Source organism: Chiloscyllium punctatum, unplaced genomic scaffold (genome assembly GCF_047496795.1).
Source record: "Chiloscyllium punctatum isolate Juve2018m unplaced genomic scaffold, sChiPun1.3 scaffold_595, whole genome shotgun sequence".
Taxonomy (NCBI): Eukaryota; Metazoa; Chordata; class Chondrichthyes; order Orectolobiformes; family Hemiscylliidae; genus Chiloscyllium; species Chiloscyllium punctatum.
Genome location: NW_027310329.1, coordinates 23120 through 48759, shown reverse-complemented (window position 1 = coordinate 48759; position 25640 = coordinate 23120). Strand labels below are relative to the sequence as shown.

The 25640-nt window shown below is 49.2% G+C and overlaps 1 protein-coding gene across 1 annotated transcript in view; it reads right to left on the bottom strand.

Moving 5' to 3' along the window:
* Nucleotides 1–18592: 18592 nt before the first annotated feature.
* LOC140473421 (uncharacterized) overlaps nt 18593–25640 on the bottom strand; it is a 9857-nt gene continuing 2809 nt past the window's right edge. Inside the window, exons 4-8 of the mRNA XM_072567598.1 lie at nt 24970–25096; nt 22804–23570; nt 22104–22716; nt 21701–21964; nt 18593–19629 (exon numbers count right to left, since the gene is read on the bottom strand). Of these exons, the coding sequence (XP_072423699.1) occupies nt 19025–19629; nt 21701–21964; nt 22104–22716; nt 22804–23570; nt 24970–25096 (2376 nt within the window). The 3' untranslated portion in view covers nt 18593–19024. The remainder of the gene's footprint in view (nt 19630–21700; nt 21965–22103; nt 22717–22803; nt 23571–24969; nt 25097–25640) is intronic.

Below are 25640 nucleotides of genomic sequence, written 5' to 3'. Positions count from 1 at the left end.
AGAGAATATTTTGTGTGAGAGAGAGAGAGAATATTTGTGTGTTTGTGTGTGAGAGAGACAACATTTGTGTGTGTGAGAGAGAGAATATTTGTGTGTGTTTGAGAGAATATTTGTGTGTGTGTGAGAGAGAATATTTGTGTGTGTTTGAGAGAATATTTGTGTGTGTGTGAGAGAGAATATTTGTGTGTGTGAGAGAGAGAATATTTGTGTGTGTGAGAGAGAGAATATTTGTGTGTGTTTGAGAGAATATTTGTGTGTGAGAGAGAATATTTGTGTGTGTGAGAGAGAGAATATTTGTGTGTGTGTGAGAGAGAATATTTGTGTGTGTGAGAGAGAGAGAATATTTGTGTGTGTGAGAGAATATTTGTGTGTGTGTGAGAGAGAGAATATTTGTGTGTGTGTGAGAGAGAGAAGATTTGTGTGAGAGAGAATATTTGTGTGTGTGTGAGAGAGAGAGAGAATATTTGTGTGTGTGTGTGTGAGAATATTTGTGTGTGTGTGTGAGAGAGAGAATATTTGTGTGTGTGTGAGAGAGATGGAATATTTGTGTGTGTGTGTGAGAGAGAGAAGATTTGTGTGTGAGAGAGAGAAGATTTGTGTGTGAGAGAGAGAAGATTTGTGTGAGAGAGAATATTTGTGTGTGTGTGTGAGAGAGAGAGAATATTTGTGTGTGTGTGTGAGAGAATATTTGTGTGTGTGTGAGAGAGAATATTTGTGTGTGTGTGTGAGAGAGAGAATATTTGTGTGTGTGTGTGAGAGAGAGAATATTTGTGTGTGTGTGAGAGAGGGAATATTTGTGTGTGTGTGTGTAAGAGAGAGAATATTTGTGAGTGTGTGAGAAAATATTTGTTTGTGTGTCTGAGAGAATATTTTGTGTGTGAGAGAGAGAAGATTTGTGTGTGTGTGTGAGAGAATATTTGTGTGTGTGTGAGAAAATATTTGTGTGTGTGTGAGAGAGAGAAGATTTGTGTGTGTGTGTGAGAGAGAGAAGATTTGTGTGTGTGTGTGAGAGAGAGAATATTTGTGTGTGTGTGTGTGTGTGAGAGAGGGAATATTTGTGTGTGTGTGTGTGTGAGAGAGAGAATATTTGTGTGTGTGTGTGTGAGAGAGAGAATATTTGTGTGTGAGAGAGAGAGAGTATTTGTGTGTGTGTGAGAGAGAGAATATTTGTCTGTGTGTGAGAGAGAGAATATTTGTCTGTGTGTGAGAGAGAGAATATTTGTGTGTGTGAGAGAGAGAGAATATTTGTGTGTGTGTGAGAGAGACGGAATATTTGTGTGTGTGTGTGTGAGAGAGATAGAGAATATTTGTGAGTGTGCGAGAAAATATTTGTTTGTGTGTCTGAGAGAATATTTTGTGTGTGTGAGAGAGAGAAGATTTGTGTGTGAGAGAGAGAAGATTTGTGTGTGAGAGAGAGAAGATTTGTGTGTGAGAGAGAGAAGATTTGTGTGTGTGTGAGAGAGAAGATTTGTGTGTGTGTGTGAGAGAATATTTGTGTGTGTGTGAGAGAGAATATTTGTGTGTGTGTGAGAGAGAATATTTGTGTGTGTGTGTGTGAGAGAGAGAGAATATTTGTGAGTGAGAGAATATTTGTGTGTGTGTGTGAGAGAATATTTGTGTGTGTGCGAGAGAGAATATTTGTGTGTGTGTGTGAGAGAGAATATTTGTGTGTGTGTGAGAGAGAGAATATTTGTGTGTGTGTGTGTGAGAGAGAGAGAATATTTGTGTGTGTGTGAGAGAGAATATTTGTGTTTGTGTGTGTGAGAGAGAATATTTGTGTGTGTGTGAGAGAGAATATTTGTGTGTGTGTGAGAGAGAATATTTGTGTGTGTGTGAGAGAGAATATTTGTGTGTGTGTGTGAGGGAGAATATTTGTGTGTGTGTGTGAGAGAGAATATTTGTGTGTGTGTGTGAGAGAAAATATTTGTGTGTGTGAGAGAGAGAATATTTGTGTGTGCATGAGAGAGAGTATTTGTGTGTGTGTGTGAGAGAGAGAGAATATTTGTGTGTGTGTGAGAGAGAAGATTTGTGTGTGTGAGAGAAGATTTGTGTGTGAGAGAGAGAAGATTTGTGTGAGAGAGAATATTTGTGTGTGTGTGTGTGAGAGACAGAGAATATTTGTTTGTGAGAGAGAATATTTGTGTGTGTGTGTGTGTGAGAGAGAGAATATTTGTGTGTGTGTGTGAGAAAATATTTGTTTGTGTGTATGAGAGAATATTTTGTGTGAGAGAGAGAGAGAATATTTGTGTGTTTGTGTGTGAGAGAGACAACATTTGTGTGTGTGAGAGAGAGAATATTTGTGTGTGTGTGAGAGAGAATATTTGTGTGTGTTTGAGAGAATATTTGTGTGTGTGAGAGAGAGAATATTTGTGTGTGTGTGAGAGAGAATATTTGTGTGTGTGAGAGAGAGAGAATATTTGTGTGTGTGAGAGAGAGAGAATATTTGTGTTTGTGTGAGAGAGAGAATATTTGTGTGTGTGTGTGAGAGAGAGAAGATTTGTGTGTGAGAGAGAGAAGATTTGTGTGAGAGAGAATATTTGTGTGTGTGTGAGAGAGAGAGAGAATATTTGTGTGTGTGTGTGTGAGAATATTTGTGTGTGTGTGTGAGAGAGAGAATATTTGTGTGTGTGTGAGAGAGAGGGAATATTTGTGTGTGTGTGTGTGTGTGAGAGAGAGAAGATTTGTGTGTGAGAGAGAGAAGATTTGTGTGAGAGAGAATATTTGTGTGTGTGTGAGAGAGAGAGAGAATATTTGTGTGTGTGTGTGTGAGAATATTTGTGTGTGTGTGTGAGAGAGAGAATATTTGTGTGTGTGTGAGAGAGAGGGAATATTTGTGTGTGTGTGTGTGTGTGAGAGAGAGAAGATTTGTGTGTGAGAGAGAGAAGATTTGTGTGAGAGAGAATATTTGTGTGTGTGTGTGAGAGAGAGAGAATATTTGTGTGTGTGTGTGAGAGAATATTTGTGTGTGTGTGAGAGAGAATATTTGTGTGTGTGTGTGAGAGAGAGAATATTTGTGTGTGTGTGAGAGGGAGAGAATATTTGTGTGTGTGTGAGAGAGGGAATATTTGTGTGTGTGTGTGTAAGAGAGAGAATATTTGTGAGTGTGTGAGAAAATATTTGTTTGTGTGTCTGAGAGAATATTTTGTGTGTGTGAGAGAGAAGATTTGTGTGTGAGAGAGAGAAGATTTGTGTGTGTGTGTGCGAGAATATTTGTGTGTGTGTGAGAAAATATTTGTGTGTGTGTGAGAGAGAGAAGATTTGTGTGTGTGTGTGTGTGAGAGAGAGGGAATATTTGTGTGTGTGTGTGTGTGTGTGTGTGAGAGAGAGAATATTTGTGTGTGTGTGTGTGTGAGAGAGAATATTTGCGTGTGTGTGTGTGAGAGAGAAGATTTGTGTGTGAGAGAGAGAAGATTTGTGTGTGAGAGAGAGAAGATTTGTGTGTGTGTGTGAGAGAATATTTGTGTGTTTGTGACAGAATATTTGTGTTTGTGTGAGAGAGAGAATATTTGGGTGTGTGTGAGAGAGAGAATATTTGTGTGTGTGTGAGAAAATATTTCTCTGTGTGTGAGAGACAGAGAAGATTTGTGTGAGAGAGAGAGAAGATTTGTGTGAGAGAGAGAGAAGATTTGTGTGAGAGAGAATATTTGTGTGTGTGTGTGTGAGAGAGAGAATAATTGTGTGTGAGAGAATATTTGTGTGTGTGTGTGTGAGAGAATATTTGTGTGTGTGAGAGAATATTTGTGTGTGTGAGAGAATATTTGTGTGTGAGAGAGAATATTTGTGTGTGTGTGTGAGAGAGAATATTTGTGTGTGTGTGTGAGAGAAAATATTTGTGTGTGTGAGAGAGAGAATATTTGTGTGTGTGTGAGACAGAATATTTGTGTGTGTGTGTGTGTGAGAGAGAGAGAATAGTTGTGTGTGTGTGTGTGTGAGAGAGAGAATATTTGTGTGTGTGTGTGTGTGTGAGAGAGAGAATAGTTGTGTGTGTGTGTGTGAGAGAGAGAATATTTGTGTGTGTGTATGAGAGAGAGAATATTTGTGTGTGTGTGTGTGAGAGAGGGAATATTTGTGTGTGTGTGTGAGAGAGAGAATATTTGTGTGTGTGTGTGTGAGAGAATATTTGTGTGTGAGAGAGAATATTTGTGTGTGTGTGTGAGAGAGAATATTTGTGTGTGTGTGTGAGAGAGAATATTTGTGTGTGTGTGTGAGAGAGAGAATATTTGTGTGTGTGTGTGTGTGAGAGAGAGAGTATTTGTGTGTGTGTGTGTGAGAGAGAGAGTATTTGTGTGTGTGTGAGAGAGAGAGTATTTGTGTGTGTGTGAGAGAGAGAGTATTTGTGTGTGTGTGTGTGTGAGAATATTTGTGTGTGTGTGAGAGAGAGAATATTTGTGTGTGTGTGAGAGAGAGAATATTTGTGTGTGTGTGAGAGAGAGAATATTTGTGTGTGTGTGTGAGAGAGAATATTTGTGTGTGTGTGTGAGAGAGAATATTTCTGTGTGTGTGTGAGAGAGAGAATATTTGTGTGTGTGAGAGAGAGAGAATATTTTGTGTGTGTGAGAGAGAGAATATGTTGTGTGTGTGAGAGAGAGAATATTTTGTGTGTGTTTGAGAGTGAGTATTTATGTGTGTGTGTGAGAGAGAGAATATTTTGTGTGTGTGAGAGAGAGAATATTTTGTGTGTGTGAGAGAGAGAATATTTGTGTGTGTGTGAGAGAATATTTGTGTGTGTTTGAGAGAGAGTATTTGTGTGTGAGAGAGAGAGAATATTTTGTGTGTGTGTGAGAAAGAATATTTTGTGTGTGTGAGAGAGAGAGAGAGAATATTTGTGTGTGAGAGAGAGAATATTTGTGTGTGTGTGAGAGAGAATATTTGTGTGTGTGTGAGAGAGAATATTTGTGTGTGTATGAGTGAGAGAATATTTGTGTGTGTGAGAGAATATTTGTGTGTGTGAGAGAGAGAATATTTGTGTGTGAGAGAGAATATTTGCGTGTGTGAGAGAGAGAATATTTGCGTGTGAGAGAGAGAATATTTGTGTGTGAGAGAGAATATTTGTGTGTGTGAGAGAGAGAATATTTGCGTGTGAGAGAGAGAATATTTGCGTGTGAGAGAGAAAATATTTGTGTGTGTGAGAGAATATTTGTGCGTGTGAGAGAGAGAATATTTGTGTGTGAGAGAGAGAGAATATTTTGTGTGTGTGAGAGAGAGAATATTTCTGTGTGTGTGAGAGAGAATATTTGTGTGTGTGTTTGAGAGAGAGTATTTGTGTGTGTGTGAGAGAGAATATTTTGTGTGTGTGTGAAAGAATATTTTGTGTGTGTTTGAGAGAGAGTATTTGTGTGTGTGAGAGAGAGAGAGAGAATATTTGTGTGTGTGAGAGAGAGAATATTTGTGTGTGTGTGAGAGAGAATATTTGTGTGTGTATGAGAGAGAGAATATTTGTGTGTGTGAGAGAATATTTGTGTGTGTGAGAGAGAGAATATTTGCGTGTGAGAGAGAGAATATTTGTGTGTGAGAGAGAGAATATTTGTGTGTGTGTGAGAGAGAGAATATTTTGTGTGTGAGAGAGAATATTGTGTGTGTGAGAGAGAATATTGTGTGTGTGAGAGAGAATATTTGTGTGTGTGAGAGAGAGAATATTTGTGTGTGTGTGAGAGAGAGAATATTTATGTGTGCGTGAGAGAGAATATTTGTGTGTGTGTGTGTGTGTGTGAGAGAATATTTTGTGTGTGTTTGAGAGAGAGTATTTGTGTGTGTGTGTGAGAGAGAGAGAGAATATTTGTGTGTGTGTGACAGAGAATATTTGTGTGTGTGAGTGTGTGTGTGTGTGAGAGAGAGAGAAGATTTGTGTGTGAGAGAATATTTGTGTGTGTGTGTGTGTGAGAGAATATTTGTGTGTGTGTGTGTGTGAGAGAGAGAGAATATTTGTGTGTGTGTGTGAGAAAATATTTGTTTGTGTGTATGAGAGAATATTTTGTGTGAGAGAGAGAGAGAATATTTGTGTGTGAGAGAGAGAATATTTGTGTGTGTGTGTGTGAGACAGAGAATATTTGTGTGTGAGAGAGAGAATATTTGTGTGTGTGAGAGAGAATATTTGTGTGTGTGTGTGAGAGAATATTTGTGTGTGTTTGAGAGAGAGTATTTGTGTGTGTGTGAGAGAGAGAATATTTGTGTGTGTGTGTGAGAGAATATTTGTGTGTGTGTGTGAGAGAATATTTGTGTGTGTGTGAGAGAGAGAATATTTGTGTGTGTGTGAGAGAGAGAAGATTTGTGTGTGAGAGAGAGAAGATTTGTGTGTGAGAGAGAGAAGATTTGTGTGTGAGAGAGAGAAGATTTGTGTGTGAGAGAATATTTGTGTGTGTGTGTGTGTGAGAGAGAGAGAATATTTGTGTGTGTGTGTGTGTGAGAGAGATAGAGAATATTTGTGAGTGTGTGAGAAAATATTTGTTTGTGTGTGTGAGAGAGAGAAGATTTGTGTGTGAGAGAGAGAAGATTTGTGTGTGTGTGAGAGAGAATATTTGCGTGTGTGTGAGAGAATATTTGTGTGTGTGTGAGAAAATATTTGTGTGTGTGTGGGAGAGAGAGAAGATTTGTGTGTGTGTGGGAGAGAGAGAAGATTTGTGTGTGTGTGAGAGAGAGAGAGAATATTTGTGTGTGAGAGAATATTTGTGTGTGTGTGTGAGAGAGAATATTTGTGTGTGTGTGAGAGAGAGAATATTTGTGTGTGTGTGAGAGAGAATATTTTGTGTGTGTGTGAGAGAGAATATTTTGTGTGTGTTTGAGAGAGAGAATATTTGTGTGTGTGTGAGAGAGAGAGAATATTTGTGTGTGTGAGAGAGAGAATATTTGTGTGTGTGAGAGAGAGAATATTTGTGTGTGTGTGAGAGGGAATATTTGAGTGTGTGAGAGAGAATATTTGTGTGTGTATGAGAGAGAGAATATTTGTGTGTGAGAGAGAATATTTGTGTGTGTGTGAGAGAGAATATTTGTGTGTGTGAGAGAGAGAATATTTGTGTGTGTGTGAGAGAGCGAATATTTGTGTGTGCGTGAGAGAGAATATTTGTGTGTGTGTGTGTGTGAGAGAGAATATTTGTGTGTGTGTGTGTGTGTGAGAGAGAGAGAGAATATTTGTGTGTGTGTGTGAGAGAGAATATTTGTGTGTGTGTGTGAGAGAGAGAATATTTGTGTGTGTGTGAGAGAGAGGGAATATTTGTGTGTGTGTGTGTGTGTGAGAGAGAGAAGATTTGTGTGTGAGAGAGAGAAGATTTGTGTGAGAGAGAATATTTGTGTGTGTGTGTGAGAGAGAGAGAATATTTGTGTGTGTGTGTGAGAGAATATTTGTGTGTGTGTGAGAGAGAATATTTGTGTGTGTGTGTGAGAGAGAGAATATTTGTGTGTGTGTGAGAGGGAGAGAATATTTGTGTGTGTGTGAGAGAGGGAATATTTGTGTGTGTGTGTGTAAGAGAGAGAATATTTGTGAGTGTGTGAGAAAATATTTGTTTGTGTGTCTGAGAGAATATTTTGTGTGTGTGAGAGAGAAGATTTGTGTGTGAGAGAGAGAAGATTTGTGTGTGTGTGTGCGAGAATATTTGTGTGTGTGTGAGAAAATATTTGTGTGTGTGTGAGAGAGAGAGGGAATATTTGTGTGTGTGTGTGTGTGTGTGTGTGTGAGAGAGAGAATATTTGTGTGTGTGTGTGTGTGAGAGAGAATATTTGCGTGTGTGTGTGTGAGAGAGAAGATTTGTGTGTGAGAGAGAGAAGATTTGTGTGTGAGAGAGAGAAGATTTGTGTGTGTGTGTGAGAGAATATTTGTGTGTTTGTGACAGAATATTTGTGTTTGTGTGAGAGAGAGAATATTTGGGTGTGTGTGAGAGAGAGAATATTTGTGTGTGTGTGAGAAAATATTTCTCTGTGTGTGAGAGACAGAGAAGATTTGTGTGAGAGAGAGAGAAGATTTGTGTGAGAGAGAGAGAAGATTTGTGTGAGAGAGAATATTTGTGTGTGTGTGTGTGAGAGAGAGAATATTTGTGTGTGAGAGAATATTTGTGTGTGTGTGTGTGAGAGAATATTTGTGTGTGTGAGAGAATATTTGTGTGTGAGAGAGAATATTTGTGTGTGTGTGTGAGAGAGAATATTTGTGTGTGTGTGTGAGAGAAAATATTTGTGTGTGTGAGAGAGAGAATATTTGTGTGTGTGTGAGACAGAATATTTGTGTGTGTGTGTGTGTGAGAGAGAGAGAATAGTTGTGTGTGTGTGTGTGAGAGAGAGAATATTTGTGTGTGTGTGTGTGTGTGAGAGAGAGAATAGTTGTGTGTGTGTGTGTGAGAGAGAGAATATTTGTGTGTGTGTATGAGAGAGAGAATATTTGTGTGTGTGTGTGTGAGAGAGGGAATATTTGTGTGTGTGTGTGAGAGAGAGAATATTTGTGTGTGTGTGTGTGAGAGAATATTTGTGTGTGAGAGAGAATATTTGTGTGTGTGTGTGAGAGAGAATATTTGTGTGTGTGTGTGAGAGAGAGAATATTTGTGTGTGTGTGTGTGAGAGAGAGAGTATTTGTGTGTGTGTGTGTGAGAGAGAGAGTATTTGTGTGTGTGTGAGAGAGAGAGTATTTGTGTGTGTGTGAGAGAGAGAATATTTGTGTGTGTGTGTGTGTGAGAATATTTGTGTGTGTGTGAGAGAGAGAATATTTGTGTGTGTGTGAGAGAGAGAATATTTGTGTGTGTGTGAGAGAGAGAATATTTGTGTGTGTGTGTGAGAGAGAATATTTGTGTGTGTGTGTGAGAGAGAATATTTCTGTGTGTGTGTGAGAGAGAGAATATTTGTGTGTGTGAGAGAGAGAGAATATTTTGTGTGTGTGAGAGAGAGAATATGTTGTGTGTGTGAGAGAGAGAATATTTTGTGTGTGTTTGAGAGTGAGTATTTATGTGTGTGTGTGAGAGAGAGAATATTTTGTGTGTGTGAGAGAGAGAATATTTTGTGTGTGTGAGAGAGAGAATATTTGTGTGTGTGTGAGAGAATATTTGTGTGTGTTTGAGAGAGAGTATTTGTGTGTGAGAGAGAGAGAATATTTTGTGTGTGTGTGAGAAAGAATATTTTGTGTGTGTGAGAGAGAGAGAGAGAATATTTGTGTGTGTGAGAGAGAGAATATTTGTGTGTGTGTGAGAGAGAATATTTGTGTGTGTATGAGTGAGAGAATATTTGTGTGTGTGAGAGAATATTTGTGTGTGTGAGAGAGAGAATATTTGTGTGTGAGAGAGAATATTTGTGTGTGTGAGAGAGAGAATATTTGTGTGTGAGAGAGAATATTTGCGTGTGTGAGAGAGAGAATATTTGCGTGTGAGAGAGAGAATATTTGTGTGTGAGAGAGAATATTTGTGTGTGTGAGAGAGAGAATATTTGCGTGTGAGAGAGAGAATATTTGCGTGTGAGAGAGAAAATATTTGTGTGTGTGAGAGAATATTTGTGCGTGTGAGAGAGAGAATATTTGTGTGTGAGAGAGAGAGAATATTTTGTGTGTGTGAGAGACAGAATATTTCTGTGTGTGTGAGAGAGAATATTTGTGTGTGTGTTTGAGAGAGAGTATTTGTGTGTGTGTGAGAGAGAATATTTTGTGTGTGTGTGAAAGAATATTTTGTGTGTGTTTGAGAGAGAGTATTTGTGTGTGTGAGAGAGAGAGAGAGAATATTTGTGTGTGTGAGAGAGAGAATATTTGTGTGTGTGTGAGAGAGAATATTTGTGTGTGTGTGTGTGTGAGAGAATATTTGTGTGTGTGAGAGAGAGAATATTTGCGTGTGAGAGAGAGAATATTTGTGTGTGAGAGAGAGAATATTTGTGTGTGTGTGAGAGAGAGAATATTTTGTGTGTGAGAGAGAATATTGTGTGTGTGAGAGAGAATATTGTGTGTGTGAGAGAGAATATTTGTGTGTGTGAGAGAGAGAATATTTGTGTGTGTGTGAGAGAGAGAATATTTATGTGTGCGTGAGAGAGAATATTTGTGTGTGTGTGTGTGTGTGTGAGAGAATATTTTGTGTGTGTTTGAGAGAGAGTATTTGTGTGTGTGTGTGAGAGAGAGAGAGAATATTTGTGTGTGTGTGACAGAGAATATTTGTGTGTGTGAGTGTGTGTGTGTGTGAGAGAGAGAGAAGATTTGTGTGTGAGAGAATATTTGTGTGTGTGTGTGTGTGTGAGAGAATATTTGTGTGTGTGTGTGTGTGAGAGAGAGAGAATATTTGTGTGTGTGTGTGAGAAAATATTTGTTTGTGTGTATGAGAGAATATTTTGTGTGAGAGAGAGAGAGAATATTTGTGTGTGAGAGAGAGAATATTTGTGTGTGTGTGTGTGAGACAGAGAATATTTGTGTGTGAGAGAGAGAATATTTGTGTGTGTGAGAGAGAATATTTGTGTGTGTGTGTGAGAGAGAGAATATTTGTGTGTGTGTGTGTGAGAGAATATTTGTGTGTGTTTGAGAGAGAGTATTTGTGTGTGTGTGAGAGAGAGAATATTTGTGTGTGTGTGTGAGAGAATATTTGTGTGTGTGTGTGAGAGAATATTTGTGTGTGTGTGAGAGAGAGAATATTTGTGTGTGTGTGAGAGAGAGAAGATTTGTGTGTGAGAGAGAGAAGATTTGTGTGTGAGAGAGAGAAGATTTGTGTGTGAGAGAGAGAAGATTTGTGTGTGAGAGAATATTTGTGTGTGTGTGTGTGTGAGAGAGAGAGAATATTTGTGTGTGTGTGTGTGTGAGAGAGATAGAGATTCTTTGTGAGTGTGTGAGAAAATATTTGTTTGTGTGTGTGAGAGAGAGAAGATTTGTGTGTGAGAGAGAGAAGATTTGTGTGTGTGTGAGAGAGAATATTTGCGTGTGTGTGAGAGAATATTTGTGTGTGTGTGAGAAAATATTTGTGTGTGTGTGGGAGAGAGAGAAGATTTGTGTGTGTGTGGGAGAGAGAGAAGATTTGTGTGTGTGTGAGAGAGAGAGAGAATATTTGTGTGTGAGAGAATATTTGTGTGTGTGTGTGAGAGAGAATATTTGTGTGTGTGTGAGAGAGAGAATATTTGTGTGTGTGTGAGAGAGAATATTTTGTGTGTGTGTGAGAGAGAATATTTTGTGTGTGTTTGAGAGAGAGAATATTTGTGTGTGTGTGAGAGAGAGAGAATATTTGTGTGTGTGAGAGAGAGAATATTTGTGTGTGTGAGAGAGAGAATATTTGTGTGTGTGTGAGAGGGAATATTTGAGTGTGTGAGAGAGAATATTTGTGTGTGTATGAGAGAGAGAATATTTGTGTGTGAGAGAGAATATTTGTGTGTGTGTGAGAGAGAATATTTGTGTGTGTGAGAGAGAGAATATTTGTGTGTGTGTGAGAGAGCGAATATTTGTGTGTGCGTGAGAGAGAATATTTGTGTGTGTGTGTGTGTGAGAGAGAATATTTGTGTGTGTGTGTGTGTGTGAGAGAGAGAGAGAATATTTGTGTGTGTGTGTGAGAGAATATTTTGTGTGTGTGTGAGAGAGAATATTTGTGTGTGTGTGTGAGAGAGAATATTTGTGTGAGTGTGTGTGTGTGTGAGAGAGAGAATATTTGTGTGTGTGAGAGAGAGACAGAGAATATTTGTGTGTGTGAGAGAATATTTGTGTATGTGTGTGAGAGAGAGAATATTTGTGTGTGTGTGTGAGAAAATATTTGTTTGTGTGTATGAGAGAATATTTTGTGTGAGAGAGAGAGAGAATATTTGTGTGTGAGAGAGAGAATATTTGTGTGTGAGAGAGAGAATATTTGTGTGTGAGAGAGAATATTTGTGTTTGTGTGTGTGTGAGAGAGAGAATATTTGTGTGTGTGTGTGTGAGAGAGAGAATATTTGTGTGTGTTTGAGAGAGAGTATTTGTGTGTGTGAGAGAGAGAATATTTTGTGTGTGTGAGAGAATATTTGTGTGTGTGTGTGAGAGGATATTTGTGTGTGAGAGAGAGAGAGAATATATGTGTGTGAGTGTGAGAGTATATCTGTGTGTGTGTGAGAGAATATTTGTGTTTGTGTGAGAGAGAGAATATTTGTGTGTGTGTGAGAGAGAGAATATTTGTGTGTGTGTGAGAAAATATTTGTGTGTGTGTTTGTGAGAGAGAGAAGATTTGTGTGTGAGAGAGAGAAGATTTGTGTGAGAGAGAGAGATTTGTGTGACAGAGAATATTTGTGTGTGTGTGAGAGAGAGAGAATATTTGTGTGTGTGTGTGAGAGAATATTTGTGTGTGTGTGTGAGAGAATATTTGTGTGTGTGTGTGAGAGAATATTTGTGTGTGTGTGAGAGAGAATATTTGTGTGTGTGTGTGAGAGAATATATGTGTGTGTGTGAGAGAGAGAATATTTGTGTGTGTGTGTGTGTGTGAGAGAGAATATTTGTGTGTGTGTGAGAGAGAGAATATTTGTGTGTGTGTGAGAGAGAGAATATTTGTGTGTGTGTGTGAGAGAGAGAATATTTGTGTGTGTGTGAGAGGGAATATTTGTGTGTGTGTGTGAGAGAGAGAATGTTTGTGAGTGTGTGAGAAAATATTTGTTTGTGTGTGTGAGAGAGAGAATATTTGTGTGTGAGAGAGACAAGATTTGTGTGTGAGAGAGAGAAGATTTCTGTGAGAGAGAATATTTGTGTGTGTGTGAGAGAGAGAGAGAATATTTGTGTGTGTGAGAGAGAGAATATTTGTGTGTGAGAGAGAGAATATTTGTGTGTGTGTGAGAGAGAGAATATTTGTGTGTGTGTGTGTGAGAGAGAGAATATTTGTGTGTGTGTGTGAGAGAGAGAATATTTGTGTGTGTGTGTGTGAGAGAGGGAATATTTGTGTGTGTGTGTGAGAGAGAGAGAATATTTGTGTGTGTGAGAGAGAGAATATTTTGTGTGTGTGTGAGAGAGAGAATATTTGTGTGTGTGTGAGAGAGAGAATATTTGTGTGTGTGTGTGAGAGAGAGAATATTTGTGTGTGTGTGTGTGAGAGAGAGAATATTTGTGTGTGTGTGTGTGTGAGAGAGAATATTTGTGTGTGTGTGAGAGAGAGAGAATATTTGTGTGTGTGTGTGTGTGAGAGAATATTTGTGTGTGTGTGTGTGAGAGAGAGAGAGAATATTTGTGTGTGTGTGAGAGGGAGAATATTTGTGTGTGTGTGAGAGAGAATATTTGTGTGTGTGAGAGAATATTTGTGTGTGTGTGAGAGGGAATATTTGTGTGTGTGAGAGAGAGAGAATATTTGTGTGTGTGTGTATGTGTGTGAGAGAGAGAGAATATTTGTGTGTGTGTGTGAGAGAGAGAATATTTGTGTGTGTGTGTGAGAGAGAGAATATTTGTGTGTGTGAGAGAGAATATTTGTGTGTGTGAGAGAGAATATTTGTGTGTGTTTGAGAGAGAGTATTTGTGTGTGAGAGAGAGAATATTTTGTGTGTGTGTGAGTGAGAATATTTGTGTGTTTGTGTGTGAGAGAGAGAATATTTTGTGTGTTTGAGAGAGAATATTTGTGTGTGTGTGTGTGTGAGAGAGAATATTTGTGTGTGTGTGAGAGAGAATATTTGTGTGTGTGTGAGAGAGAGAATATTTGTGTGTGTGTGTGAGAGAGAATATTTGTGTGTGTGTGTGTGAGAGAGAGAATATTTGTGTGTGTGAGAGAGAGAATATTTTGTGTGTGTGAGAGAGAGAATATTTGTGTGTGTGTGAGAGAGAGAATATTTGTGTGTGTGTGTGAGAGAGAATATTTGTGTGTGTGTGTGTGAGAGAGAGAATATTTGTGTGTGTGTATGAGAGAGAGAATATTTGTGTGTGTGTGTGAGAGAGAGAATATTTGTGTGTGTGTGAGAGAGAGGGAATATTTGTGTGTGTGTGAGAGAGAGGGAATATTTGTGTGTGTGTGTGTGAGAGAGAGAGAATATTTGTGAGTGTGTGAGAAAATATTTGTTTGTGTGTATGAGAGAATATTTTGTGTGTGTGAGAGAGAGAATATTTGGGTGTGAGAGAGAGAAGATTTGGGTGTGAGAGAGAGAAGATTTGTGTGTGAGAGAGAGAAGATTTCTGTGAGAGAGAATATTTGTGTGTGTGTGAGAGAGAGAGAGAATATTTGTGTGTGTGTGAGAGAGAGAATATTTGTGTGTGTGTGAGAGAGAGAATATTTGTGTGTATGAGAGAGAGAGAATATTTGTGTGTGTGTGAGAGAGAATATTTGTGTATGTGAGAGAGAGAATATTTGTGTGTGTGTGTGAGAGAATATTTGTGTGTGTGTGTGAGAGAGAGAATATTTGTGTGTGTGTGAGAGAGAGAATATTTGTGTGTATGAGAGAGAGAGAATATTTGTGTGTGTGTGAGAGAGAGAATATTTGTGTATGTGAGAGAGAGAGAATATTTGTGTGTGTGTGAGAGAGAGAATATTTGTGTGTGTGAGAGAGAGAGAATATTTGTGTGTGAGAGAGAATATTTGTGTGTGTGAGAGAGAATATTTGTGTGTGTGAGAGAGAGAGAATATTTGTGTGTGTGAGAGAGAGAGAATATTTGTGTGTGTGTGAGAGAGAGAATATTTGTGTGTGCGAGAGAGAATATTTGTGTGTGTGTGAGAGAGAGAATATTTGTGTGTGTGTGAGAGAGAGAATATTTGTGTGTGTGTGTGTGAGAGAGAGAATATTTGTGTGTGTGTGAGAGAGAGAATATTTGTGTGTGTATGAGAGAGAGAATATTTTTGTGTGTGAGAGAGAGAGTATTTGTGTGTGTGTGTGAGAGAGAGAGAGAGAGAATATTTGTGTGTGTGTGTGTGAGAGAGAGAATATTTGTGTGTGTGAGAGAGAGAGAATATTTGTGTGTGTGTGAGAGAGAGAATATTTGTGTGTGTGTGTGTGTGAGAATATTTGTGTGTGTGTGAGAGAGAGAGAGAATATTTGTGTGTGTGAGAGAGAGAATATTTGTGTGTGTGTGTGTGAGAGAGAGAGAGAATATTTGTGTGTGTGTGAGAGAGAATATTTGTGTGTGTGAGAGAGAAGATTTGTGTGTGAGAGAGAAGATTTGTGTGTGTGTGTGAGAGAGAGAATATTTGTGTGTGTGTGTGAGAGAATATTTGTGTGTGTGAGAGAGAGAATATTTGTGTGTGAGAGAGAGAGAATATTTGTGTGTGTGTTTGAGAGAGAGTATTTGTGTGTGTGAGAGAGAATATTTGTGTGTGAGAGAGAGAATATTTGTGTGTGTGTGAGAGAGAATATTTGTGTGTGTTTGAGAGAGAATATTTGTGTGTGTCTGTGTGAGAGAGAGAATATTTGTGTGTGTGTGTGTGAGAGAGAATATTTGTGTGTGTGTGTGTGAGAGAGAGAGAGAGAGAGTGTGTGCTGTCTCAGTGGTTTCTCCAGAGGGCAGTATTTCCCCACCGTACTGAGCTCTCCTTTGTCTGAGTTGCTGCTGGTAATCTGGCACACACCACCCCCACCCCACCCCCCTCCCCCCACACCCCCAGAGCACTTTCTGTCGGCAGTCATTCAGGACATTGCCTTCCTGTCGGAGCCCTGTGTACCAACGCTCCCCGGAATAGTTGGTGCTCTCAAAGGCGAGGAGGGTCAATGGTGCTCCAGATTCACATTGATGTATATGTGTTGAGGGGCGATTTTCCTCAGGCCCCCCTCTCACTCTGGCAGCGACAACAGTCCCTGGGACCAGTCCCCGAGAGAGTTGGGGAGGGGGGTGGGAACGGGAGACACAGGGACAGGGCGAGACGAGGAAAGGGACGGGGAAGGGGCAGACCGAGGGAGAGGACAGGGATGGAGGGACAGTCAGAGAGAGGGGGAATGGGGTGGAGAGAGAGAGAGAGAGACAGCCTGGGTCTCTCGAGGGAGACTCCTGGACCTGGCCCTAGAGAGAGATCTTTCTTTCAGTCACCCATACCTTATGACCGATCGAACATCCTTCACCACCTTATCTTTACAGTAACCTGTCTCGAAGGTTTGAGGAAGTCTGCACCGGTAATTGGCCCACATTCCTGGTTCGAAACATTCTTTGAAAAACTGGGGTTGGGATTCAAACGGAACCATCTGTTCCAAGTCGAGGTCAGCTCTCGAGCCGAGATGTGTGGCAGAGAGTCGTTGTCGCAGAGATGGGCAGCACAGACACAGACCCTTCGGCCCAACACGTCCCTGCTGACCCAGATATCCCTAACCCTAATCCAGTCCCATTCCCCAGCCCTTGGCCCATCTCCCTCTAACCCCTTCCTATTCCTGTCCCCACCCAGATGTTATACAGCTGTCCAGCACAGACACAGACCCTTCGGCCCATCCTGTCCCTGCTGACCCAGATGCCCCTAACCCTAATCCAGTCCCATTCCCCAGCCCTTGGCCCATCTCCCTCTAACCCCTTCCTATTCCTGTCCCCACCCAGATGTTATACAGCTGTCCAGCACAGACACAGACCCTTCGGCCCATCCTGTCCCTGCTGACCCAGATCTCCCTAACCCTAATCCAGTCCCATTCCCCAGCCCTTGGCCCATCTCCCTCTAACCCCTTCCTATTCCTGTCCCCATCCTGATCCCTTTTCAATGCTGTCATTGTCCCAGCCTCCCCCACTTCCTCTGGCAGCTCATTCCACACACGCACCACCCTCTGGGGGGAAAAGTTACCCCTCAGCTCCCTTTCCCCTCTCCCCTTAAACCTACACCCCTCTAGTTCTGGACTCCCCCACCCCAGGGGGTAAAGACCTTGTCTATTTACCCTCTCCATGTCCCCCCATGATTTTATAACCCTCTATAAGGGTCACCCCTCAGCCCCCGACGCTCCAGGGAAAACAGCCCCAGCCTCTCCCTACACCTCAAACCCTCCAGTCTCGGTAACATCCTTGGAAATCTTTTCTGCACCCTCTCCAGTTTCATAACATCCTTCCTTGAGAGAGAGAGAGAGAGAGGGGGGAGGGAGAATGAGGAGGGGAGAGAGAGGTGAGAGAGAGAGAGAGGGGAGGGAGAATGAGGAGGGGAGAGAGGGGTTAGAGAGAGAGAGAGGGGAGGGAGAATGAGGAGGGGAGAGAGAGAGGGGGGGGTTAGAGAGAGAGAGAGGGGAGGGAGAATGAGGAGGGGAGAGAGAGAGAGGGGGGTTAGAGAGAGAGAGAGAGAGGGGAGGGAGAATGAGGAGGGGAGAGAGGGATTAGAGAGAGAGAGAGGGGGGGGAGAGACACAGAGGGTGATGGAGAGGGGGAGGGAGGGAGGGGAGAGATGGAGCGAGGTGGGGAGAGTGAGGGAGGGGAGGGAGAATGAGGGGGGGAGAGAGGGGTTAGAGAGAGAGAGAGAGAGAGAGGGGGGGAGAGACACAGAGGGTGATGGAGAGGGGGAGGGAGGGAGGGGAGAGATGGAGCGAGGTGGGGAGAGTGAGGGAGGGGAGGGAGAATGAGGGGGGGAGAGAGGGGTTAGAGAGAGAGAGAGAGAGAGAGGGGGGGGGAGAGACACAGAGGGTGATGGAAAGGGGGAGGGAGGTGGGAGAGTGAGGGAGGGGAGGGAGAATGAGGGGGGGAGAGAGGGAGAAGGAGAGAGAGAGAGAAGGAGAGAGGGGTGAGATGGAGAGGTGGGGGAGGGAGAGACAGGGAGACAAAGAGGGCGAGAGAGAAAGGGAGGGAGAGGGGAGGGGGAGAGAGAGAGAGAGAGAGAGTCCTTTCACTCGCTTTGTCCTTTTAATCACTTGAGTTTAATGATCTCTTTTGCAAAGTCCGCAGTTAGGGAAAGGGTTGTATCAAGTCCTTCGCACCACAATCACGACAGTCACAAATCGAAACGCAGCCTTGTCTCAAGAGCAGCGTTGGCGGGGTTTTGAGGAGGGTCAGAGAGAACAGAAAGAGACGTTCCTTCCCCCCACCGTTTATAGTTGTGTTTCATTTTGGCATGGTCCATCGTTCGGAGGAGGCGGTGGTTGTGGGGAGGGGGGTGGGTGGGGTGGTAGGGGTCAGCCTTTGGAATAGCGGAGGGAGTTACGAAAACGATTGAGGTCCGAGGTACGGGGAGCTTTTTTTGGGGCCAGCGATGGAGGTAGAGAAGGGAGGCGGCCATGTTGGACCGCGAGCAGTTCTCTGGGGCCAACCCTTCGGTTACCGATTGGAGGGTCTTTGGTGAGGCGGGTTGGACGGGGGCTTGGCGTGACCGGGAGCGGGTCTTTGATTCCCACTCCCGTCGGATCTTCATCTCCTGTTTAATCCTTGAGGCCCGAGTCTTCCAATCCCCCTCCCCTTCGCTTCGCTTCGCTTCGCTGAGGTTTCTCTTTTCAAGGGTCCATTTCTTGGGGATTTGTTGTTTTTTTTGGCACCAGAACGCTCCGTGTTTTCTTTCGATTAAAAGCGACGTCCTTGGCTCGGAAGTCTTCGCCTCGGCTGGAAATTGTCGAGGCGGGTGGGGTTGGGGGGGGGGGGGGGGGGGTGGGGGTGCGCCGACCAAGATGGCCGCCCCACGGAATCGCAGGCCCCGTCTCCAGCAAGGCCCGAGGCCTGGGCAAGGCCCCACGGAGACAGAGACGCCCTCCGTTGCCAATGAGGTGTTTGTGTCATCAGGAGATTGGGGGTGGGGGTGGGGGTTGGGGGGAGGGGGGGAAATCTTTTTTTTCTTCTTCGACTGGATCCCACGGGGGGGGGGGGGGCGACCTTGCTCCCTCGGCCTACCGTGGTGCGGAGTGAGCCAGGGGGGTTGGGTGGCTCAGCTGTTCCCGGCGCGCGGGAGACAGGAGGCATGCCCGAGGGGGGACGATGGAGGAGAGGGGGGAGGGGTTCACTCGAGGTACCCAGCGTGAGGATTGGACGGTGGCGGCCATCTTTGGATCCGGATTCTCCTCTTGAGTGTTGACCCCGGGGGGAGGGGAGGGGGGATATACGGTAGGAATCCCAACGTTCCCCCAATGGGTTAGTTGTGTGGGGGGGTGGGGGGAGGGTACGTGGTCCAAGAAGTCCCCAATTGCCCCAGGAGGGAGAAGGTGGGAAGGAGAGAGGTTGCTAAAGTGAGGGTGGGGTGTAAACAGGCCCTGAGGTGGATTGGGGGGGGGCGTGGGGGGGGATGTCACGGACTGCCCCGATTCAGGGCATCACAAAGCCAGTCCCTGCACTGTACCCGCGTCCTGGGAGGAGGAGGGGGTCGGGCAGTTGAGGTAGGCCGCCTTTGCCGTCGCCCGCCCCGGCCTGGGCACGTGCCGTAGGCCTCAGGCGAACCGCCAGGGCCTCGTCTCCGGGCAGCAGCAGGGGGTGGCGGGGCTGGCCGGGGGTCGGCAGGGGGACTGGAGGTGACCCCCCGGCCGGGTCGCCTCGCTCTGCCCGGGGGCTGGGGCTTGGAGGGGCGGGCAGGCCGCACTGAAGGACGATGTTGGGCAGGAGACAGGCGAGGGCTGGGGACAGCAGCGGGCCGAAGGGCAGAAGGGCCTTCCGGGGCCGGCAGGCAGCCGCGAGCGGGCGCACCAGCAGTGGGCCGGTGCCAGGGAGGGCGAAGGGCACGCACCAGGAGCTCAGCGCAGACGTCGGCTCTGGTGAGGGGGTCTCGGCCTCCGCCCTGAGGTCGGGGGTCAGGTGGCCCTGGGGTTCAGTCTCGTGGTGACCGAGGTGACCACCTCCCGGCCAAACGGGCACCGCTCCAGGCTCGGGGGGCACAGCAGGAGCAGCGATCCCAAGCACGCTCAGTGAAGTCAAACCTGATGGAGAGAAGGAAGGCAGACAGGTCAGCATCGAGAGGGTGGGCACTGTCGGAGGGTCAGTGCTGAGGGAGTGGGCACTGTCAGAGGGTCAGTGCTGAGGGAGGGGGCACTGTCAGAGGGTCAGCATCGAGGGAGCGGGCGCTGTCGGAGGGTCAGTGCTGAGGGAGGGGGCACTGTCAGAGGGTCAGCATCGAGGGAGCGGGCGCTGTCGGAGGGTCAGTGCTGAGGGAGGGGGCACTGTCAGAGGGTCAGTGCTGAGGGAGTGGGCACTGTCGGAGGGTCAGTGCTGAGGGAGGGGGCACTGTCGGAGGGTCAGTGCTGAGGGAGGGGGCACTGTCGGAGGGTCAGTGCTGAGGGAGGGGGCACTGTCGGAGGGTCAGTGCTGAGGGAGGGGGCACTGTCGGAGGGTCAGTGCTGAGGGAGTGCCGCACTGTCGGAGGGTGAGTGCTGAGGGAGTGGGTACTGTCGGAGGTCAGTGCTGAGGGAGTGCGCACTGTCGGAGGGTCAGTCCTGAGGAGGGGGCACTGTCGGAGGGTCAGTGCTGAGGGAGTGCCGCGCTGTCGGAGGGTCAGTGCTGAGGGAGCGGGCACTGTCGGAGGGTCAGTGCTGAGGGAGTGGGCCCTGTCGGAGGGTCATTGCTGAGGGAGTGGGCCCTGTCGGAGGGTCATTGCTGAGGGAGTGGGCACTGTCGGAGGGTCAGTGTTGAGGGGGTGGGCACTGTCGGAGGGTCAGTGCTGAGGGAGTGGGCACTGTCGGAGGGTCAGTGTTGAGGGAGTGGGCACTGTCGGGGGGGTCAGTGCTGAGGGAGGGGGCACTGTCGGAGGGTCAGTGCTGAGGGGGGGGGCATTGTCGGAGGGTCAGTGCTGAGGGAGTGGGCACTGTCGGAGGGTCAGTGCTGAGGGAGTGGGCACTGTCGGAGGGTCAGTGCTGAGGGGGGGGGCACTGTCGGAGGGTCAGTGCTGAGGGAGGGGGCACTGTCGGAGGGTCAGTGCTGAGGGAGGGGGCACTGTCGGAGGGTCAGTGCTGAGGGAGGGGGCACTGTCGGAGGGTCAGTGCTGAGGGAGGGGGCACTGTCGGAGGGTCAGTGCTGAGGGAGTGCCGCACTGTCGGAGGGTGAGTGCTGAGGGAGTGGGCACTGTCGGAGGGTCAGTGCTGAGGGAGTGCGCACTGTCGGAGGGTCAGTCCTGAGGGAGGGGGCACTGTCGGAGGGTCAGTGCTGAGGGAGTGCCGCGCTGTCGGAGGGTCAGTGCTGAGGGAGCGGGCACTGTCGGAGGGTCAGTGCTGAGGGAGTGGGCCCTGTCGGAGGGTCATTGCTGAGGGAGTGGGCCCTGTCGGAGGGTCATTGCTGAGGGAGTGGGCACTGTCGGAGGGTCAGTGTTGAGGGGGTGGGCACTGTCGGAGGGTCAGTGCTGAGGGAGTGGGCACTGTCGGAGGGTCAGTGTTGAGGGAGTGGGCACTGTCGGGGGGGTCAGTGCTGAGGGAGGGGGCACTGTCGGAGGGTCAGTGCTGAGGGGGGGGGCACTGTCGGAGGGTCAGTGCTGAGGGAGTGGGCACTGTCGGAGGGTCAGTGCTGAGGGAGTGGGCACTGTCGGAGGGTCAGTGCTGAGGGGGGGGGGCACTGTCGGAGGGTCACCTCACCCTGCCCAATCAGAGCGGGACGTCCCTCCTCCTGGACGCCTATCCTCTCGTTCAGAAGCCCCTTTGGCCGTCCACGGTGCCTGCCCGTTCGGTCAGCGAGGCTGACCTTCGGCAATCCCCTCTCAGGTCTCAAGTCATCGAACTCCGCTTCCCCACCCCCCACCCCCCCCCCTCCCAAACACCCCCATCCCACCCCCCCCAACACCCCCACCCGCTCCCGGCCTATCACCGTGCGGAGAATAATCTGCCTTCCCCTGTTTCTCTCACTGAGGGGTGGGGCGGGGGTTGACCGATGGTTGGTCAACATCTAGCACCACAGGGTGTGCCCGCGTGTCACCTCTTCCCCCCCCCCCCCCCCCCCCAACCCCCCCACCCACCCCGTCGCTCCCCTCGCAAGGGCCGAGGTCACCCCCAGCATCCAGCCACTCACCTGCGGCCTGTGCTGGGGTTCCAGGCGGAGAGAGGGGCACCGGGCCGGCCACCGGTGACTGTGCGGTTGCTCCCTCTGGGCCCTTCCTCGCCCTCCAGCGATTGGCCCGCGCCCGCCTCCTCTTCCTCCTCCTCCTCCTCCTCCGCAGGGCCGCGCCGCGCGCCACCTCCTTGGCCCGGGCGTCGTGGAACCAGACCCGCACCAGCCTCCCCTCCAGGCCCAGCTCCTGGGCCGGCCCCCTGGCGATCGGCCGCCCCTGGCGTCCTGCAGCGGCGGTGGTGGGCCCTCAGTGCCCGCAGCTGGGCGGCGGGCATCTGCGTTGGGCGACGGCACCTCCGGTGGGGGGTGTGGGGCGGTGGTTGGGCCTTCCCCCCCAACCCCTCCTCCAGGTCCTGGGCCTCGCCCTCGGCGCAGGCCTCGGCCTTCCCGCAGGCTTCGGCCTGCTCCCAGGCCTCACTCTCCGCGCAGGCTTCGGCCTTCCCGCAGGCTTCGGCCTGCTCCCAGGCCTCATTCTCCCCGCAGGCTTCGGCCTTCCCGCAGGCTTCGGCCTGTTCCCAGGCCTCACCCCTTGCACCGGCCTCGGCCTTCCCGCAGACGTCAGCCTGCTCCCGGGCCTCCCCTTCCCACTGGACCTCGGCCTTCCCGCAGGCTACGGCCCGCTCCCAGGCCTCGGAGGGAGGGCTGGGCTCGGCGAAGGTCAGGCCAGGTGCCCCCGTCGCCCAGCCGGGCGGCCTGAGCCTGCCCCGGCGCTCCCGGGCCCGGGCGTTCTGGAACCAGACCTGCACCACCCTCTTGGCCAGGCCCACCTGGCGGGAGATGCGGTCCAGGGCCTGGCGCCCAGGGCTGGAGTCCGCCGCGTAACGGCGGCGCAGTAGGCCCAGCTGCTCGGGCCGGATGGTGGTGCGCAGCCTCCTGTCTCTCCGCCCCAGGACCCCCGGGGGAGGCTGCTCTCCGTCTGTGGGCCACACTGGGCCCCAAGCCTGGGGGAGGCTTGCGGCCTGGGACCCTGCCGTCCCCTCGGGTGGTGTTCGGGGGGAGATGGGTTCTCCCTCCCCCTCCTCCGCCTCCTCCTCCTCCTCCTCCTCCTCCCCTTCCCCGGTCGCCCGCGGTGACGGGTACAGGGTGTCCTGGGTCTCCCGGTGAGGCTGGGCACAGCGGGCCCCCTCCTCCAAGGTGAGGGGGCGCCCCTGGGCCTGCTCCTCGAGGCTCCGGAGGACCCGGCCATCGGAGGGGGGCTCGAAGCCGCCACGGCAACGGGGCCCGGCCCCGGGGGCGCGGCACCCACCCTCCTGCTGCCCCCAGTCCCCGTTGTACCGCACAGTCAGCTCGAAGCCGATGTTGGCTCGGAGGGCCCGGGTCAGATCCCCGGGGGGCTCTGCCGAGGAACTGGGGGCCGGCGGAGGAGGCGGTGCGGACGAAGGCGGGCGGAAGGGCAGCAGGCCCCTGCGGAGGTTACCCAGGGCTTCGGGAAGCAGTGGCATCGGAGGCAGCAGGGCCGGGCCAAAGAGCGGGAAGGGGGCGGGCACCGGGCGGAGGTTCGGGGCCGTGGGTTCCGGGCATTCCCCACCCGCCCTCGGCACGCCAACCGCCTGGCTCCGGCTCTGGTGCAGGACGGAGCGCAGGTGGATCTCCAGGGTGGACCGCTGGTTGTAGGAGAGCCTGCAGGCCGCACAGCCGAAGGGCCTGTCGAGAGTGCGCCCCGGGAGCAGGCCCGAGGCCTGGTCGACCGGCCGGTCGCCCCGCCCCCCCTGAGGCCTTTCTCGCTCGGTGCAGGTGCGAGACGGAGTTGCGGTGGACCACCAGGATGTTCTTCTGGGTGAAGGACTCCCTGCAGACGGGGCACTTGTAGGGCCGCGAGGGGTCCTGGAACCTGTCCAGGGGGAGGTCTGGCCCCCTCTGAGTCAGCTGGAGTGGGAGGCCTGAGGCCTTGTCCTCCTCCCCCCCCAAACCCTGCCCTCCCTCCTCGTCGGGCCTCTCGGGGCCTACGGGGGGAGGGGCAGCCTGGCATCGCGGGCACTGGGCCCGCAGGTGGCTCAGCTTGGCGCCGCAGAGTGGGCAGGGAGAGGGGCAGCCAGGGTCAGGGGCGGGAGCTCCCTGAGGGGCGAGGGGCTCTCTCTCCCCCCTTCCCCGGGGGTCGGCACGTCACGTTGAGGGTCATCGCCACGGTGACGCGACCCGGTCCTGTCAGAAATTAAAAACAAAAACACGGGGTCAGGGGGAAAGAAATCACCAACGTCCCCCCCCCCCCCCCCCCCCCACAACACCCACCGCCCCCCACCGCCCACTCAAAACAACAACTCTGTGTCTAACCCCAGGCTGGCCCTGTCCCTGTCCCTGGGACGGGGGGGACAGTGTAGAGGAAGCTTTACTCTGTATCTAACCTCGTACTGTCCCTGTCCCTGTCCCTGGGATGGGGGGGGAGAGTGTAGAGGGAGCTTTACTCTGTATCTAACCCCGTACTGTCCCTGTCCCTGTCCCTGGGATGGGGGGGACAGTGTAGAGGGAGCTTTACTTTGTGTCTAACCCCGTACTGTCCCTGTCCCTGGGATGGGGGGGGGGGGGGGGATAGTGTAGAGGGAGCTTTACTCTGTATCTAACCCCATGCTGTCCCTGTCCCTGGGGTGGGGGGGACAGTGTAGAGGGAGCTTTACTCTGTATCTAACCCCGTGCTGTCCCTGTCCCTGGAATAGCGGGGGGACAGTGTAGAGAGAGCTTTACTCTGTATCTAACCCCGTGCTGTCCCTGTCCCTGGGATGGGGGGGGACAGTGTAGAGGGAGCTTTACTCTGTATCTAACCCCGTGCTGTCCCTGTCCCTGGGATGGGGGGGGGTCTGTGTAGAGGGAGCTTTACTCTTAATCTAACCCCGTGCTGTCCCTGTCCCTGGGATGGGGGGGACAGTGTAGAGGGAGCTTTACTCTGTATCTAACCCCGTGCTGTCCCTGTCCCTGGGATGGGGGGACAGTGTAGAGGGAGCTTTACTCTGTATCTAACCCCGTGCTGTCCCTGTCCCTGGGATGGGGGGGGACAGTGTAGAGGGAGCTTTACTCCGTATCTAACCCCGTCCCCTGTCTCTCTCCCCGTCCCTGTCCCCCCTGCCCCCCGTCCCCCCTGTCCCCCCGTACCCCCCCCTCCGTCCCCCCGTCCCCCCTGTCCCCCCTCTCCCTGTCCCCGTCCCCCCGCGGGGTTGCCCCCTCCCCGTCCCCCCTGTCCCCCCGTACCCCCCCCCATCCCCCCCCTCCCCCCCCCGTCCCCTGCCCCCTCCCTGTACCTGACTCTGCCTTGACCTCACTCCCAGCCCTTGGTTGAGGATCCGTTGTCATGGTGTCACCGGCGGTCTCCATGGTAACCGGGCGTGGGTGAGTAGCATCGCCAAAGGCCTGGCTTTCCACCGTCGCCTGGGGAGAGGGGAGGAGGTGGGGGGGGGGGGGGGTTAGAGAGGGTAAACAGAGCCTTCCTTAACTCCCCCCCCCCCCCCCCCCCCCTCCCCCTCCCCCAGCAGAGGCATCTCCACCATTGTACCAGCCTGAGACTTCCCTCTGTGTGTGTGACTCCCCCTCCCCAAGGTCTCTCTCTCTCTCTCTCTCTCTCTCTCTCTCTCTCTGCCAGTGCAGCCAACCCCAACACCCCCGCCCCCCCCCCAGCCCACCCCAGACGGCAGGTCATTCGGCCCATCGGGTCATTCCTTCATGGCTGACGCGTCCCCCAACCCGATCCCCCAATGCCTTCTCCCCCGTATCCTTCACTGATCACAAACCTCTCCCTCCCTCTCTCTCTCTGTCTCTCTCCCTCTCCTTCTCTCTCTCAGTCTATCTCTCTGTCCCCCTCCCTCTCCCCCCGTCACCCTGCTCAATCTGTCTCCCTCTCTCACTATTTCTCTCCCTCCCTCTCTCTCCCCTCTCCCTCCCTCTTTCTCCCTTTTTTCCCTCTCTCTCACTCCCT